Raw genomic sequence first — 16459 nt, 5'->3', positions numbered from 1 at the left:
AAATGTTTGAGTAATTTACAATCAGGTGAAAAATATGATGCTACTTAACATTTGGGCGCAATATTACTTGGATTATTTAATGTAGGTTAGATGTGTGTGAGGTCTTGAATTTTATGACTTCAGACTTCATCATTTTGCAGGGTTATTTATTTTCAAACTTCACAACAACCAGAATGTCTTTTTCTTTATTCTGGTTATAACCTCCTTGGGAATCTGTTAACTTATGGATTTCTGCAAGGAAGATATAAGAATCGTTAAAACTAAGCAAATTGATAGAGTTCAATGAGGTTCTCTTTTTACTGGATAGATGACAAATATTAACAGATTCTCCTGAATCTGATTGTTCGTCTCTTGGCAATGAGGGCAGAGATCCATCGAAGGACTCCAGACCCAATCCTGGCCAAGGACTAGCCTCAGAAATTGGGATTTGTATTTATTCAGTAATAATAATCAAGCCCCATATCCTAGGAATTTATCTTTATGGAAGGGGCTAAGTGTAAAACAAATTTTATAGAAATTTTGTAAGACCTTTGGGTCAACTATTTTGCTGGCTGCTGCAAGCATGCGTTCATATGTACATTACAAATTGTAGACATTCCAGTATTCCTGGGATGAGGTTAAGCTTGTCAAGTGAAGTGTTTAACAATCAAATGATCCTTTCATAAATTCACATTGATGAGCTACCCCATTAACTGTCTGCTCAAAAAGCTTAAACTTTTTCATAAGAATTATTTTTCTGGTTTAAAATGAAATGTACACATCGGCTTTTGTAAACAATTGTTAGGGTGTCTTTCCCTTACAGGAGTAAAGATTTCTAGATCTTGACTTGTGTAGGGTGATAATACGCCAACAAAGTCATTTTCCCTAGATTTCTTATTTACATTGGTCAACTTCTTTACAATTGACCACGTTTTCATCTTTTGAATATGAGATATCATCTCCTGGGATTTCCTCTTGGAAGTCAAGATCCAATAATGATGGGATTAAGACTTGCAACAATTGTTGTAGCATATCCAGTCATTTGGCTAGAACTTGCAGTAAAAGTTGAGTCTAGAACCTGCAGAGAAACTCGTGGTCTAGAACTTGCAGGGAAGTCGAGTCTAGCAGTGCAATCAGTTGCAGACAATCTAGTACAGAACTAGAGTCAAGACACAGCTATGACTTGTGCTAGACTTCAAATCTCGTACTACATTGTGTTTTTTTAAAACTGGTCAGTTTCTGACCTGTCGCAATACTTCGGCAGCAACATCTGTATTTGACGCAATTGCATGGAAGCATTAAGTAAGTCTTCCCAAGCATTTTAGAAAATATGCATTCATGTATTATTTTTATCCCTTGCGGGCGAAAGGCTTGACCTTCGCTCTTCTTGCAGTCCATTTTGATATTAATATTTTTGCAAAACTTTAGAAACTCCCTTGTAGTCTCGGTATTAGCATCAAGCTTATCATGTGGCAGCGTATGTTTGATTAAAATACTTGTATTAAAAAGTCACATTGATAAGTCTCCCCTTGACCTTTTACCTGAGAAGTTGGATAGTTCTTTTATTTAAAATAAATTTGGGCATATAAATATACTGACTAAATGGCATGTTCATCCTCTGACCCTTGCGACTCCAGACAGTTTCTTACAAACATCTGAGAGCGGCAGTGGATTAACATTTATCGTTCCCTCCTTTCACTGAGGACTGCTTAGATCCACATGTGTACATATGACATATGGCCGGACAGTCCAAAAATAGAGGAAGTAACGATGTCCTAAAGTCGGGGGGAGTGTGGTAAAATGTACCACAGTCTGGGGCACGCGCGACTGCTCCCTACATACATGTAATACTGTGGGATGGGTTGGAGCAACTGCCTCCTTGGTTGGAGCATAGAATACACATGTACTATGGGCTAGAGGCTGTGTGCACACAACAATAGACCCAAACCCCCAAGCCCTGTGCATTCATCCATGCTTGGGTGCACAACTCAGGTCTCAGCATAGCTGCATAGTCAGGCCAGCCAAGGGATCTGATCATCACTTGGAGAGTCGACCGGTGCGAGACGAGGACGTCTGTGTTAGAGCCTTCTACACAAATCAACCTTTGCTTCGCCCTTTCGCCCTTCGAGTTCCAACTAGCTGCGGCAATTATATATCACACCAATAGCCATCTACAGCAAGAATACTTCACACCAGTAATATCTACAAGTTACTTTGGGCCTGCTTTTTGGTTATCTTATTTTCACCGTGCCTTGCACCAACTTCTGTCTGGTGAGTATCTCTAAAGTTTCCTTCTGTTAACCCCACTTCCACCCTTTTCCCTCACAGGATATATAATACTAATACCCCTAAAATTACCACACATATAATCGAGGTAAGTGCATAATTCATTTTTTCACCGTTTATTTGGGTGCTAAAAACTGCTATTGCGACCGCATTCACCACCATTTTGGAGAGTATATAATATTACATGGACGAGTCCTGGGCTACGGACCGCGATGTGGGCCGGAACTCCCTGGCCTGGGTTAGCATAGCGGCCTGCCCAGCCGTAGGGGCCTATTCATGTTATTGCGTGTGGGTAACTAAAAGACTGTTACGCCCACCTTGTTTTTGAACTTGTAGTAAACATTAGTAAGTTACATCCCATCTATGCAATCAATAATGTATAGATCTATATGTCGGAAATAAAGTTCTATAAAAAAGTTAGCTCGTTTACATGATTTAGGCCGGGCTAGAACTTTTACAGGGAAAGTATTAATTTAGAAATCTTGGGGGCAAAAGTTTCAATTTTGCCAGTCGTATACGCACATGATATAACGTTAACGTTAGGCACAATCCCTGGCTCCGGCCGTGGAAAGTAAGCACACGTTAGTGAATTATTATTACTCTCTAACGTTAGGAGCCGCGGCCTCCTATCTACTTGAATTTTCATCTGGAATTAGCTCATTCTCATTCCTCCAAAATTTGTCTAAAGCCGATTTATAAACTTTCCAATGACTTTGCCTCTACAATTTCTCGAGGTAGATTGTTCCAATATCTTTTAGTGGTTTTACAATTTGTTGAATAAAATATTTGCTCCTAACATCTAGTCTTGATCTTTTCATGAAATGTTTTAGATTGTGTGCTTCGGTTACGTTGTGCACTGCCGGTGTAAGAAATATTTTCGGCAGAATTCCAAGTCCACCCGTTAGAATTTTGAAGACTTCAATCATATCACCTCTTCTACGTCGATATAAATATAATGAATGTAGATCGAGTGCTTTCAAACGTTCCTCATAAGATAGCACTCGTAGCTCTATAACAAATTTTATTGAACCCTTTCAACTTTATCTGAGTCTATATACAATTGGGGGGGGGGGGGGGGTCAGGTGTCTAGACACTTAAGAATTCTGAAGCTTTTTTATACGCCCGTCTAGGATGGGCGTATTATGGTATCACGCTCGGTGTCCGTCAGTCTGTCAGTCCGTTAACTTTTCCTTGTAAATGCGATAACTTCAGTTTGACTTAACCTTTTGGGCTCATATAATTTGGTGTGCATGATACTAGCATGGATCCCAGGAAGCCTATTTGATTTTGAGGTCAAAAGGTCAAAGGTAAAGGTCACACACATGTTTTCATCAATACCCTTCTGAATTTTAACGCGATAACTTCAGTTTAACTTAACCTAGGCTCATATAATTTGGTGTGTATGATATTAGCATGGATCCCAGGAGGCCTATTGATTTTGAGGTCAAAAGGTCAAAGGTAAAGGTCACACTGACATGTTTTCATCAATACCCTTCTGCAGTTTAACGTGATAACTTCAGTTTAACTTAACCTAGGCTCATATAATTTGGTGTGTATGATATTAGCATGGATCCCAGGAAGTCTTATCGATTTTGAGGTCGAAAGGTCCAAGGTCAAGGTCACACTGACATGTTTTCATTTTACCCTTCTGAAGTCTTTGTAAACATGATAACTTTAGTTTGACTTAATCTAGGCTCATATAATTTGGTGTGTATGCTACTAGCATGGATCCCAGGAAGCCTATTGATTTTGAGGTCAAAAGGTCAAGGTCACAGTGACATATTTTCATCTTAAAATGATATAGGTTTCAAAATAAGAATTGGTTTAATCGGGTCAAGATCACACTTTTCATTTGCCAAGTACATAAAGCAGCTTGAAAACAAGAATACTGCACTCTGATTGGTCAAAGAGACCACACACTGGGAAATTCCAATGGTTCCAGCGCCTGAGTTTATGGGAAGGTCACACTTCCCATGTGGTAATCTCCTCAAATACCCCGCGCCTGTTGTTCTGTGAACCTTATCCAGCCAATCAGAACTCTGGATTTCATGCAAGTACAAAATTTCAGAAATCTCGTCTTATACCTTGGTGGGAAAAGTGTGATCTTGACCCGATTAAAAGGTGCCGCATATCAAGAGTGGCATTGTGAGAAAGTACAGAAGTTCAGCTTTATGGTGATATAGATATCATTGAGGCTCAAAATAAAAAGTTTTGCACAATTTGCAAAAGAAAACAGAGGAAGAAAATTCAGTTTTGAGGCACATTTTCAGGCCAGAAATTTACCTATTTAACAAAATATTGTATACAAAGTATATTGTATACAAAATAAATTATCAATATAAAAGAGTAACATTTACTCTATCTGATGGTGCAATAATATTTCATTTAACTTGAGATTAAAACAGGTAAATTCTTAGAGAAAGAAAATCTCACGAATCACGAGATTTTGCAAGGAGGAGGATTCAGCCACGAGATGATTTGGATGAATCTGGCCTTTTTGCTCATTTGCATAGGGACCTGCGGTCTGACTGTAAGATAACTCTCGTAGCTCTATAACAAATTTTGTTGAACCCTCAATTTTGAGGTCGAAAGGTCCAAGTTCAAGGTCACACTGACATGTATTCATCTTACCCTTCTGAAGTCCTTGTAAACGCGATAACTTTAGTTTGACTTAATCTAGGCTCATAATTTGGTGTGTATGCTACTAGCATGGATCCCAGGAAGCCTATTGATTTTTAGGTCAAAAGGTCGAGGTCACAGTGACATATTTTCATCTTTCCCGTCTGCAGTCCTTGTAAACGAGATAACTTCAGTTTAACATAACCTAGGCTCATATAATTTGGTGTGTTTGATACTAGCATAGATCCCAGGAAGCCTTTTGATTTTGAGGTCAAAAGGTCAAGGTCACAGTGACATGTTTTCATCTTACCCTTCTGCTCTCCTTGTAAACGGGATAACTTCAGTTTAACTTAACCTAGGCTTATATAATTTGGTGTGTATGATATTAGCATGGATCCCAGGAAGTCTATTGATTTTGAGGTTGAAAGGTCCAAGGTCAAGGTCACACTGACATGTTTTCATCTTACCCTTCTGAAGTCCTTGTTAACGCGATAACTTTAGTTGAACTTAACCTAGGCTCATATAATTTGGTGTGTATGATACTAGCATAGATCTCAGCAATTCTATTATTTTGAAGTCAGAAGGTCAGAGGTGAAGTCGCCACCTTCCACTTTTCTTGCTTGACCAATAACTCCATTTCCACGTTACAGGCGGGCGTGGTATGTGCCCGCCTTAGCGGCACGCTTGTCTTTGGATTACACTAAAAATATGAATTCATTAGTTGTAATCATCTATTTTGTTAAAATGTTGCTTAACATTTTGTACTAGAAATTGATGAAATTTCGCGAATTAATTTTTCCAAGTGGCTGCTAAAAATTGATTGTCCGGACACACAACCTGTCTGGGTATACATGTACCATATTCAAGATGAGGTCGTACAAGTGTGATCAAAATGTAAAGCATTTCCTTTGATATTCTCTAAACTGTTCTCTTATACATTCCAACAATTGTTTTCTGCACTTCATTTGCCACATGTTGGTGGAATTTTTTTTGGCATCAATTATGCTAACAAGATTTTTAAAAAATCTTACAAGTCATGAATCGATGTTCTTGTAGTGAAGCCTACACGAGTCTTGAGGTAGATGTAGATCTAGATCTAACTCCTCTCTATACCCATTGTTTCTTCGGCAGATGTTATATGCTATGTGTGTCAAGGTTAGCTGATATTTTCTGTATTCTGTATACAGTTGATCTGATATGTTACTAGCATATGAAGCTAATTAGTGGAATTGAGTGTGTGGAACCCCTGTTTGGGGAAATTCCTTCTTTTTTATTTAGTTTGAATTCAGTGGTTGTCTAATTAATGTGCCATTATTTTGCATTTCAGCTCACAGAGCTACTCAGTATTTCAAGGATACAAGAAGAGATGTTGATTACAAGCAGGTAGGTATGGCTTGGTAAAACAAAAGCTATTGATAGGAAGATGGGGACATATTAATAAAAAAAAACTTATACATCTCCCTAATATTTTAAATCATAGAATTATGAGAAAAATCACATTTAGGATCATAAATGATTTCCCCCTCATGATGAAACATGTGAATGTTATGAATTTTATTATGCTCCCTTAAAGATTAACAAGAATGACTATTATTCCAAATTGTTCTATTGCAGAATACTGTTTTCACCTGAAATCCCACTCAAGTACTATGTGTGCTAGGTTGGTACTTTAGATCATGTGCTGTATGTCAAAGTCCATAGAATAGGATACTTTAATTTATATTCTGGGGTCAACTGTTTAGAAATAACTTCAACTTCAAAGGGTGTTTGTTTACTGGAAATCAAAGGTATAAAGATCATTAATATTGATTTACAAGCTAAAGTGGAAGTCTACTCTGATATTAAAGTACATTTGTGTGGAGACTAAGTATCAATTGCAAAAGAAATATGCGTCCCTTCCCATTTTTATCCTTTTCCCTTCATTTAAAAAAATAAATAAATTGTTCATTTGAAAGTATGGCAAAATTTTAATCAATGTGAAGGAAGTTTGTGTCTTTTAACACAATTCATCACTGATTTGTATTTGTTTCTCTGTTTTATTGTCATTTTATGAAGCTACATGTACATTTAATTTTAATGTAGAAATTCATCTAATTTTTCCTTGTTATGAATTTCTGTTCAGTTGATTTTAGAGAACCAAGATGCCTTCCAAGCTGGTAATCCATACCCTGATGCCTACTATGATAGTATTTGTCAAGGAGGTAAGAAATTCTTCATGATTCATCGATGTATGGAAGATAATAAAGCATTTCTTTTCAACCTTTCATCTTTATGATATCTTTGAATTAGTTTCCTTTTATCATTGTATGTTTGGAGATTAGAGAATAAAGATTTTGAGTGTTTTGAGGCTTTATAGTATATTCTGATTACTAATGTTTATGAAATACAGTGTTCAATCTGTTTTAATGCTTTGGTAAAGGGCCAGTAACATAAATTATATTCTATCATCTATCATTCTATTTTTACAAAGCTATAATTATCAATGGTTGATTTGTCGTCCTCTTGAGGTAAATGTTTTTTTGTGTGTAAAATTAGTCCTTTGAACTCTTACTTTACATATCTAGTACCTGGATAGTAGAAAGCAAAATATAAAAGATGATATCCTGAAATCCATGCTGGAAAAAGGGTCTGATATGTTATTTAAATGTGACATCAATAATTTTTTTTGAACAAAACACATCTTTATGAAGTATCCTTCACAGCCTTACTGTTTTTTTTGGGGGGGGCAGACATTCATATAATCTAGTAATGAATTGGAATATAGTCTTTGCATTGACCTGCACTTTTTGTTATTTACCAAAACAGAAGATGGGCTTTGAGTTTGTTTATTAATTGCCTTTGATTGACCATTGTCATTTGAATAGGGAAGTATCACAGTGTATCGGAGGATACCCACTGGTCTCCATTCCTGATCACAACCATCCAGTATATCAGAGATCATTACCCACAGCCATGGAGCAAGGTAAGATGATGATGATAGTAATGATGATGATGAAGAAGAAGGAGGAGGTGTAAGTGGTGGTAGTGATAGTGGTAGTGTTGATTATTGTACTCCTCTTTCAATCCCACTCCTGACCATAACACATAAGCAGTATGATTTGGTTAATTGCAGTGATTGATTCAGAATACCTTCAATTGTTTTATGAAATCTACTTTTCGGCTGTTAGGAGACTATGCTTTGAGAGGATAGACCTGAAAAGGTAAATGCTAGAGTACTATTTGAGAATCTCATATTAAATGAATGTGGTTTGTCAAGCTTTAGTTAAGCTAACCTCATGATACAGCTACACCAACAAAACTGCCGATGGGGGGGGGGGGGGCACTTTGGCCCTGTGGATCTGCCTATGAGTTCCTTATCACTTTTTTGTAACTTCTGTTTTGCCATGTTTACCATTTAGTTTGGATTTTATTTTTTCTCTTTCCTTTTTCGTTATATTCCTTATCTGTGCAGGATGCGACAAAGCTTGTTGTGTTCTTGTTGGGGTTTGCATCCCACCAGGTAGCTGATGTATCCTGGCATAGCCTAGGTATTGACCAGGGATTCCTTACAACAATGGGAGATGTAAGTCTATTTATATAAAGGGCATTGCAAAAAACTTTATGGTTGCAAAAAGATGCAATTATCTTAGTGATTGATCAATTTTAATTATAGGGAATCAATTTTCCTTTTGCAAGAAGCAAGCTGGCATTCAGTGAAAATCTGTAATTAATGACAAGACATATCAAGTGATTTTAGACCAACTAAGTTGCTTGCAATGCTCCGTCTTGAAGTACATGTATTTGAGAGACTAAAATCTCTCAAGTGTGATACAGAAAACAAAAATGTCACAATTCCAATGAAAGAGGAGATGATGGTAAAATAATAGGAAAATTTACTTCAATTCAAGCTCATCTGTTGATGAACTGATTATGAAAGCAACTATTGGAATGATTAGCCTGTCAAAGTAGTGTTTGACTCTTATTAAACATCGTCTTTGTGTTTGTGCAAAAATAAATTGATGCCCATCTCTTAATTTGCTTGTATTTTATGAAACAGAAACAGAAAGTTACATTTTATCACATTTACCCTTGTTAGATTGAATATGCATACTCACATGTCGAAAAGAACGAGGTAAATCAAATGTTGAACATGTTTTAATACAAATACTTCATTATTATTTCAATTCAGAGAAAAGATAGGTGCCAACAGAAATGGGACTTCCGACGCTGAAAATTAGATTAGATGAAAAGATTTTATGCATGATCAATTGATTTTTCCTGTAATGTAATATAGGCTCCATAGAAGCATTGTTCTGTTCTGTATTCTTGTGTTCAATTCTCAAAGCTTTTTTTCTCGCTTTTCATTTTTAGATCAACTTCTTTGGTTCCTTCCCTGATGCCCATAGTGTAGGAGATGAAGGTTAGTTAGGGGGAGCATTTCATGAATCAAATAGACAACAGTAGTTTTCACAGAACTGACATGAGCTATTGAAATCCATGCATCTGATTGGCTTAGAACAAATAACTGAAAAATCACTAGAATAATAGTTCAAACTGCTTTGACAACCCATATAGAAGAATTCTGGTAGGACTTACAAGGTGAGTTATTATAAATGCATAAATATGTGTCTTATTTTTCATGTTACATAATTAAAAAAAAAGTGAAAATGTGACTTTAAAAAAAAAAAAATTAAATCTGTAACCTCATCCAAACTCCTTTAACAAATAGACACTCAGATTGATGGTAACAACCCTTGAAATGTGATTATAATTTAGAAGTTTTATTCTATTTCCCACAATTTTTCAGGAGGAGATGTTTTATCTGAAGCTGAATTGGATTTGCAGTACATTCGTACTTTATCAAACTGGTATGATCAATAATTCTACATTGACATTAATTGTAAATATATGTAGGTTGTTTGAAAACGACTGACCCAATATTTCACCTGTGCAAGAGAGAAGTATGAATTCCATATACCCGGTAGTTTTTAAGAACATGGTGGAGTAATTTATGTGTAAAGTGATTCTTTGAGAACATTTGCATTGGTTTCCTGTCAGTTCAACTGACTCCCACCCCCACCCCAAAAAACAATTTGTCCCAAATTCGATTTTTGTTGTATTTAATTGTGTGGGTAAGACAAACTAGTTTTTTAATTATTAAATAGACAAGATAACAGCCTAATATTAAATAATGAAAACATACTGGAAGCCAAGTACTCTGAGGATGGCTAAAATGGAAAATCACACTTTTTTAGTTTTATTGATAATATTATAGGTTTAAAAGATACCAAATACTTAATGAGTATAAGGGTTGATGTGCTAATTATGGAGCAATTAATGTCATTCATGCAAACACTTGATGGTTGTCATGTTTGATTCTTTCGAATGCGTGTTTTGATGGTTACCACAGTTATAAATTATTTTAAACATTCAGGTATGTACCTGTCAAGGACTTGTATGAGATCTACAAAATATATTACAACAACACAGTCATAATGCAAGAGGATGTCATTGTAGAATGCACAGCAATTTTGTTTCTTGCCAGGTAAATTATCTTCCTTTTAATACATTGTGCTCAAATGATATCTTTAATTGTGATAACATGCTACAACTGACTGTTGGTTTTATTTATTGCAGTGCTGTTTATATAAATCCTACTTTTGAAATGTTGATATATATATTCTTTGTATTGTCCACTCTACAGGTTAGGAGAAAAGCTGGCACTTTCCAAGGTAATACATTTACTCTAGATGATAATAGTAAATCCAGTCTCATACTTAAACCTATTGAAATGCATTCTAGTCTGTCCTTCATTCAGGCAAAAAGAAATAATTGACAGAGTTTGTATTACCTTTGAAAATGTAAAATGTACCTATCATGGACTTCGATGCAGATGAGAATAATGGGAATGAAATTTTGAGTGATTAGAGGACTTTCACTATTTTCTGATTTTTTTTTCAAAATGAAATACGGCATAAACTCCTATTTATGTTAGTGGATTATGCTAAATTGATCTAGAAAAAAGGAGAAAAGAAGATTTTAAGAGATGTAGAAACAAGAATAGAAACAGAGGGTTTAGTGTAACAACTGCACAATTCTCCATTATAATTCAAATGTAAATGCAAATATACTCACTTCTTGTACATTCAAATGTATTATACCACTTTGTATGATTTTTTTTTCTTCTTTGTGTAGCTGTATATGGATTACTCATCCAAGTCTCCATTTATGGTGGAGGAGTTTGAGTCTTATTTCCTTGGAGGTGTTGATGATATGGCAGTATGGAGTCAGAGACTTTGGCATGATACTATTGATATGCTGGAACATGGAACTGAGTGAGTTATTTTTCATGGCAATTCCAAAATGACACTGATGCTTTGCAAGAGATCTCTTATGATCAATTATGATTCCATAAAAATGTTATTGATTGAAACCCAATTTGGTTAGCTCACGATACTCCAAAGATAAGTTCAGTTCTTGGTATATATTTGCATTATGTGATGCCAATTAGCACCTTCACCATTTTAAGAGTTCATTCTTTATGGTTATAAGTTTGCATGTCTTTAGGACTAAACAACAGCCCAAATTCATAAAGAAGATTTAGTCTGTGTTTAAGGGTTTATTCTCCATTTATTAAAGAAAACATGGAATACATGTAAGTGAATATGACAAATTTTGATTGGGGGACAAAAACTATTATGTGCATTTATAAAACCAACATTGGAGAGCACTTTTTAACCATCCTCATGAATTCATACATTATCATTGAAGTTTATGCCCTTTCTATCCATAGTGTTTGTGAGGTACCCCATAATCCCATCTACATTAATTGTTCCCGAAACGCAATTAAACCAATACCAAAGAGATTGAAGACACCTCTGAGAGGTCTCCGGAGCAGGATCAACCTACATGGCTTGGGTAGGAAGGATGTAATGATTACACCTGCTACCAGAGGCATCTATCTGTCACCTGCTGATTCTCTCAAGGTAAAGGACCAAATCCAAAATAATTTCAACCATGATGAGGATTACTTGCGATGGTGATGATGGTGAAAGCATTGTTGATAACTGTAAAAGTGTTGGATAGTGGCAGGAAAACATGATAGTATTTAGGAAGAATAAGTGGTGGTGGTGGTGATGATGATGGAGGAGAAGGAAGAGGAGAAAATGAAGAAGGGGAGGGATGGAAGAGGAAGAAAACACTGATTTGGTAATATTTTGAATGATTTGATTGACTAAATCTATATGTATTACAAATCATCAAGAAGGATTACTTTTTATAAGTTCCATCATACTAAATTTATTTACAGGAACAGCTAAAAACCCTTCAAGAAAGACTTGAAGAAAAGGAAAGAAGAACAATGCTACGGTCTAGAAATGATGAGAAACCAACATCATCTTTCTATGTCAGAGATCCTTATGCAAGACTTGGGCAGTAAGCTACATTGTATTTCATCTTAATTTTTTGGGGCATCTGTCCTATTTTTATTGCTCTTTCTACTGTTTGCTTCCACTTCACTCTTGTCTGTTGAAAACTATTGCATCTCTCTGTCTTCTCTACTAGTTTGTTTTGCTCTCTTGCGGTGAATTAGTCTGTCTTTCATTTGCATACCTGCAAATTGCTCCTATTAAATAGGAATATTCCTAATTTGGTGAAAAAGAAACTGCCATTTTGAATTGTGGGTACCTACTGTTAATTTTTTTTTAAAGTATTGAATATTAGAATTTTCGTATTTCTGGAAATTTTTTATAATTTGTTCCTATTTCTTGGCTATCATGGTTGGCAGTTATGCTTCTGTTATTAATCCAGTTTTGATTCTCAATCATACCTCTGTTGAATCCAAACATATTTATTAATAATATATTTGAATATTGAATGCAAATCAAATATTTTTTTTCATTAATATCTTGAATTTGTGTAGAGGTAATTAAATACAAGTTTAAAATATTGTATTTGAAAGGTAAGTAGTTCACCTGAACCAAAGTGCTCTATATAGCTGTTGTGATATTTTCCACATGTGATATCTCAGGAGATGAATTCATGAAATTCCTTATGAGAGGTAACCAAACTTGATGGGAATGGGCATCTGAATTTCTTCAGATGATGGGAGCATTTCATGAAAGAACTTGTTGGATGTTATATCCGACAAGTCCCGTATTATCTGACAGTTACCATGATAAAAGTGCTTCTCAGCCAATCAAAATCAAGGAAAGTTGTCAGATCTGACCACTTGTTGGACGAAAATGCTGATGAAATGTTCCAAGGTTTGTAATTTCTACGGGGTATGAGATGTGTCTTTAAGTGTTTCTTTATATCCATTATACATTTTTCCCATTTGGACAGGGCAATAAGCTAAAGCATGTGTTTCTGGTAGGGCAAGTTTAATCTGTGATTGGGGTTGGGCTTGCCTTATTAGAGCACCTTGTGAGTTATGAGCCAGCCAGGCTTGTCTTTAAATGTTGGAGAACAGGGCAATAAGGTCAAGCAGTTGTTTCTAGTAGGGATAGTTTAATCTTTGATGAGGGCTAGGCTTGCCTATTAGAGCATCTTGTGAGTTTTATGCAAGCAAGGCTTGTCTTTTGATAATTCTTAAAATTGCTGGAGACCAGAGCAATAAGGTCAAGTATGGGTTTTGTGATAGTTTAACCCCATAAGGACTGGGGGGGGGGGGGTCATTGCACCCCCTCAACTTGCCTCATGAGAGTACCCTGTCAGTTATGAGGAAATCCTCTGTCTTTGCCCAGATTTACTCTCTCATATTATTTGAGTCACCTGACTATCAGCCATTTATTGCCTTGGAGACAGCTGAATACTAAGGAATACCACAGACTTCAGTTTTTCATTCACCCCTTACCCTTATACACAAATATACATTGAATACAGGAGCATGGCAAAATCTCCCTGTAATAATAGTGAAACAGAGGACCTGATCTTAGGAAGCCCTGGATATGGGTCGGAAGGCCAGGTCCAGACTGGACGAGTCTATGTCATCTATGGAACTAACCAGATCTTACATAATGGATCGCATGACTTGGATCAACAGGCTGATCTTATCCTTCAAGGTTTCCATGTAAGTTTGTTTTGGTTCCTGTTGTAAAATTACATTGTGACATAGTTTTTGTCTCACCTGCATAGCAGAGTGAGACTATAGGTGCCGCTTTTCCGACGGCGACGGCGACGGTGGCGGCGGCGGCGTCAACACCAAATCTTAACCTGAGGTTAAGTTTTTGAAATGACAGCATAACTTAGAAAGTATATGGACCTAGTTCATGAAACTTGGCCATAAGGTTAATCAAGTATTACTGAACATCCTGCCTGAGTTTCATGTCACATGACCAAGGTCAAAGGTCATTTAGGGTCAATGAACTTAGACCATGTTGTGGGAATCAACATCAAAATCTTAACCTAAGGTTAAGTTTTTGAAATGTCATCATAACTTAGAAAATATATGGACCTAGTTCATGAAACTTATACATAAAGTTAATCAAGTATCACTGAACATCCTGCATGAGTTTCACGTCACATGATTAAGGTCAAAGGTCATTTAGGGTCAATGAACTTTGGGCCGAATTGGGGGTATCTGTTGAATTACCATCATAACTTTGAAAGTGTGTTGGTCTAGTTCATAAAACTTGGACATAAGAGTAATCAAGTATCACTGAACATCCTGTGCGAGTTTCAGGTCACATGATCAAGGTCAAAGGTCATGTACGGTCAAAGAACTTTGGCCACGTTGGGGGTATTTGTTGAATTGCCATCATATCTCTAAAGTGTATTGGTCTAGTTTATAAAACGTGGAAATAAGAGTAACCAAGTATCACTGAACACCTTGTGCGAGTTATACATGTAGTAGTTTTCAAAATCAGCACTGCTGCTATATTGAATCGTGTGATGCAGGTGAGACGGCCAGAGGCATTCCACTTGTTGTTAATATGTATCATTGTGTTATATATTCATTAATTTCACTTTGATTTTTGTATTTCCTCTGATAATCACTACCCTCCTTTCATTTTTTTTTTGGGGGGATGGTATAGTTGAAGGAAAATTATTTTAAGGTTATTTTTAGGTAAATACAAGCACACTTTTGAACTTTCTTTACAAATTTACTAGAAAAGTGTAAATATCTTGTCTTGTCTGTGATTGTTGTCATTTTCACCTGAGTGATTACATTGAATAGAACATATTCCTATTTCCCTGTGTTATTTCTAAAATGTCAACTCTTTAATTCCATTTCTTCAGGAAGGCGGTCGATTTGGTAGTGATGTAGTAGCCTTAGACATTAATCTGGATGGTTTTGTTGATATTGCTGTTAGTGCACCATCGGTTGGATCTACAAACCTGACATACCATGTAAGAACATCACTTCCTTTACTTACTATATCTTGTCTATTATCATCCTTTTCAAGAAAAAAAGAAAGTAGATGTCTTCCTAACAAGCAGAATTATACCCTTTTTTGCTTTCTCTTTTACAATTCTCAATTTTCATGCTTTCTAAGTATTTTCAATTATATTTATTGGAAAAATTCTGATTGTACATAATCAGTAAATGATAGATGATACAACAACAGAATGAAACAAAATCAAAATAATTGAATACAAGATGAAATATAACGAAAAGAATAGAGCTTTTAATGTTGGGAAACGCACAATATTCACTTTCTAGTGCAGGTAGTCTTATAAGGATCCGTTTCCATAATGGTAGTTATGTGTATGCCAGTAGACCTCAAAAGGGGATGTCAATCTTTAAAGAACTCAGTGAGAATGAAACCATTTAATCAGAAGAGTTGGTCACTATAGAATTGAGCTCATTACTAAATGTGACATATGGAGGTTTCTTCGAGGTAGGTCTAATCAAACTCAATTTGACATCTAACGTAAGTGCTTGAGACTGATATGTGCTCTACAAGTTCATTATCATTATTATTATCAACATGTCATGTATCATTTTTGTGTTTCTACATATCTTTAACAGGGAGAAGTATATGTATACTATGGAACTAAAACAGGCAAAAGATCAATGTCTCCAGATATCACAATTAAATGTACAGTAAGTTACACTTTCAGTTTATAATCAGAATCTGCATTGACAGAATTATTGTTATTGAAATATTATTACAGTCCAATCTTCATTATAAAGCCATGCTAGGCACATCTATTTGTAAATGCAAAACACGAGATAAATCTATTTCCCTTTTTTTTTCAGCATTTTAATTTATGTTGTTGATTTGGTGCTTCTTCTTACATGTACATTTCTTATTAGTCTCTTATCTGTTCCACACATTTGCTGGTATATTAAAAAGAACATAAACTGAAACTGGCAGTTTTTCATACATGAACACTTCTTACTTATCTATATTACATAGCTAATGTACTGCAACTTTGGTCGCTCACTATCCACTGGAGACTTCAACAATGATGGCCATCTTGACCTCCTGATTGGGTCACCATTTGCCCCAGCTAATGGTCATTCTCAAGCAGGCATGGTATCAATCCTCTATGCTGACAAAAACTATCAAAGTGAGTGTAGTAACTAGTATACAGGTGGAAATTTAAATATGGTTGTGTTAATCTTGAAATAACAATGAAAATATTGTTT

At 35.8% G+C, this 16459-nt stretch overlaps 1 protein-coding gene across 1 annotated transcript in view; it reads left to right on the top strand.

The window, feature by feature from the left end:
• The first annotated feature begins 1960 nt into the window (after window positions 1-1960).
• Window positions 1961-16459, top strand: part of LOC129254944 (phosphatidylinositol-glycan-specific phospholipase D-like) — a 24206-nt gene continuing 9707 nt past the window's right edge. Inside the window, exons 1-16 of the mRNA XM_064108020.1 lie at window positions 1961-2250; window positions 6212-6267; window positions 7007-7085; window positions 7749-7846; window positions 8336-8446; window positions 9235-9283; window positions 9671-9731; window positions 10298-10408; window positions 10568-10595; window positions 11059-11198; window positions 11657-11849; window positions 12173-12297; window positions 13747-13933; window positions 15103-15213; window positions 15836-15910; window positions 16227-16380. Of these exons, the coding sequence (XP_063964090.1) occupies window positions 8438-8446; window positions 9235-9283; window positions 9671-9731; window positions 10298-10408; window positions 10568-10595; window positions 11059-11198; window positions 11657-11849; window positions 12173-12297; window positions 13747-13933; window positions 15103-15213; window positions 15836-15910; window positions 16227-16380 (1243 nt within the window). The 5' untranslated portion in view covers window positions 1961-2250; window positions 6212-6267; window positions 7007-7085; window positions 7749-7846; window positions 8336-8437. The remainder of the gene's footprint in view (window positions 2251-6211; window positions 6268-7006; window positions 7086-7748; window positions 7847-8335; window positions 8447-9234; window positions 9284-9670; window positions 9732-10297; window positions 10409-10567; window positions 10596-11058; window positions 11199-11656; window positions 11850-12172; window positions 12298-13746; window positions 13934-15102; window positions 15214-15835; window positions 15911-16226; window positions 16381-16459) is intronic.

This window comes from Lytechinus pictus, chromosome 2, assembly GCF_037042905.1.
Source record: "Lytechinus pictus isolate F3 Inbred chromosome 2, Lp3.0, whole genome shotgun sequence".
In the NCBI taxonomy this organism is placed as follows: Eukaryota; Metazoa; Echinodermata; class Echinoidea; order Temnopleuroida; family Toxopneustidae; genus Lytechinus; species Lytechinus pictus.
This window is presented reverse-complemented; position numbering and strand designations above follow the sequence as displayed.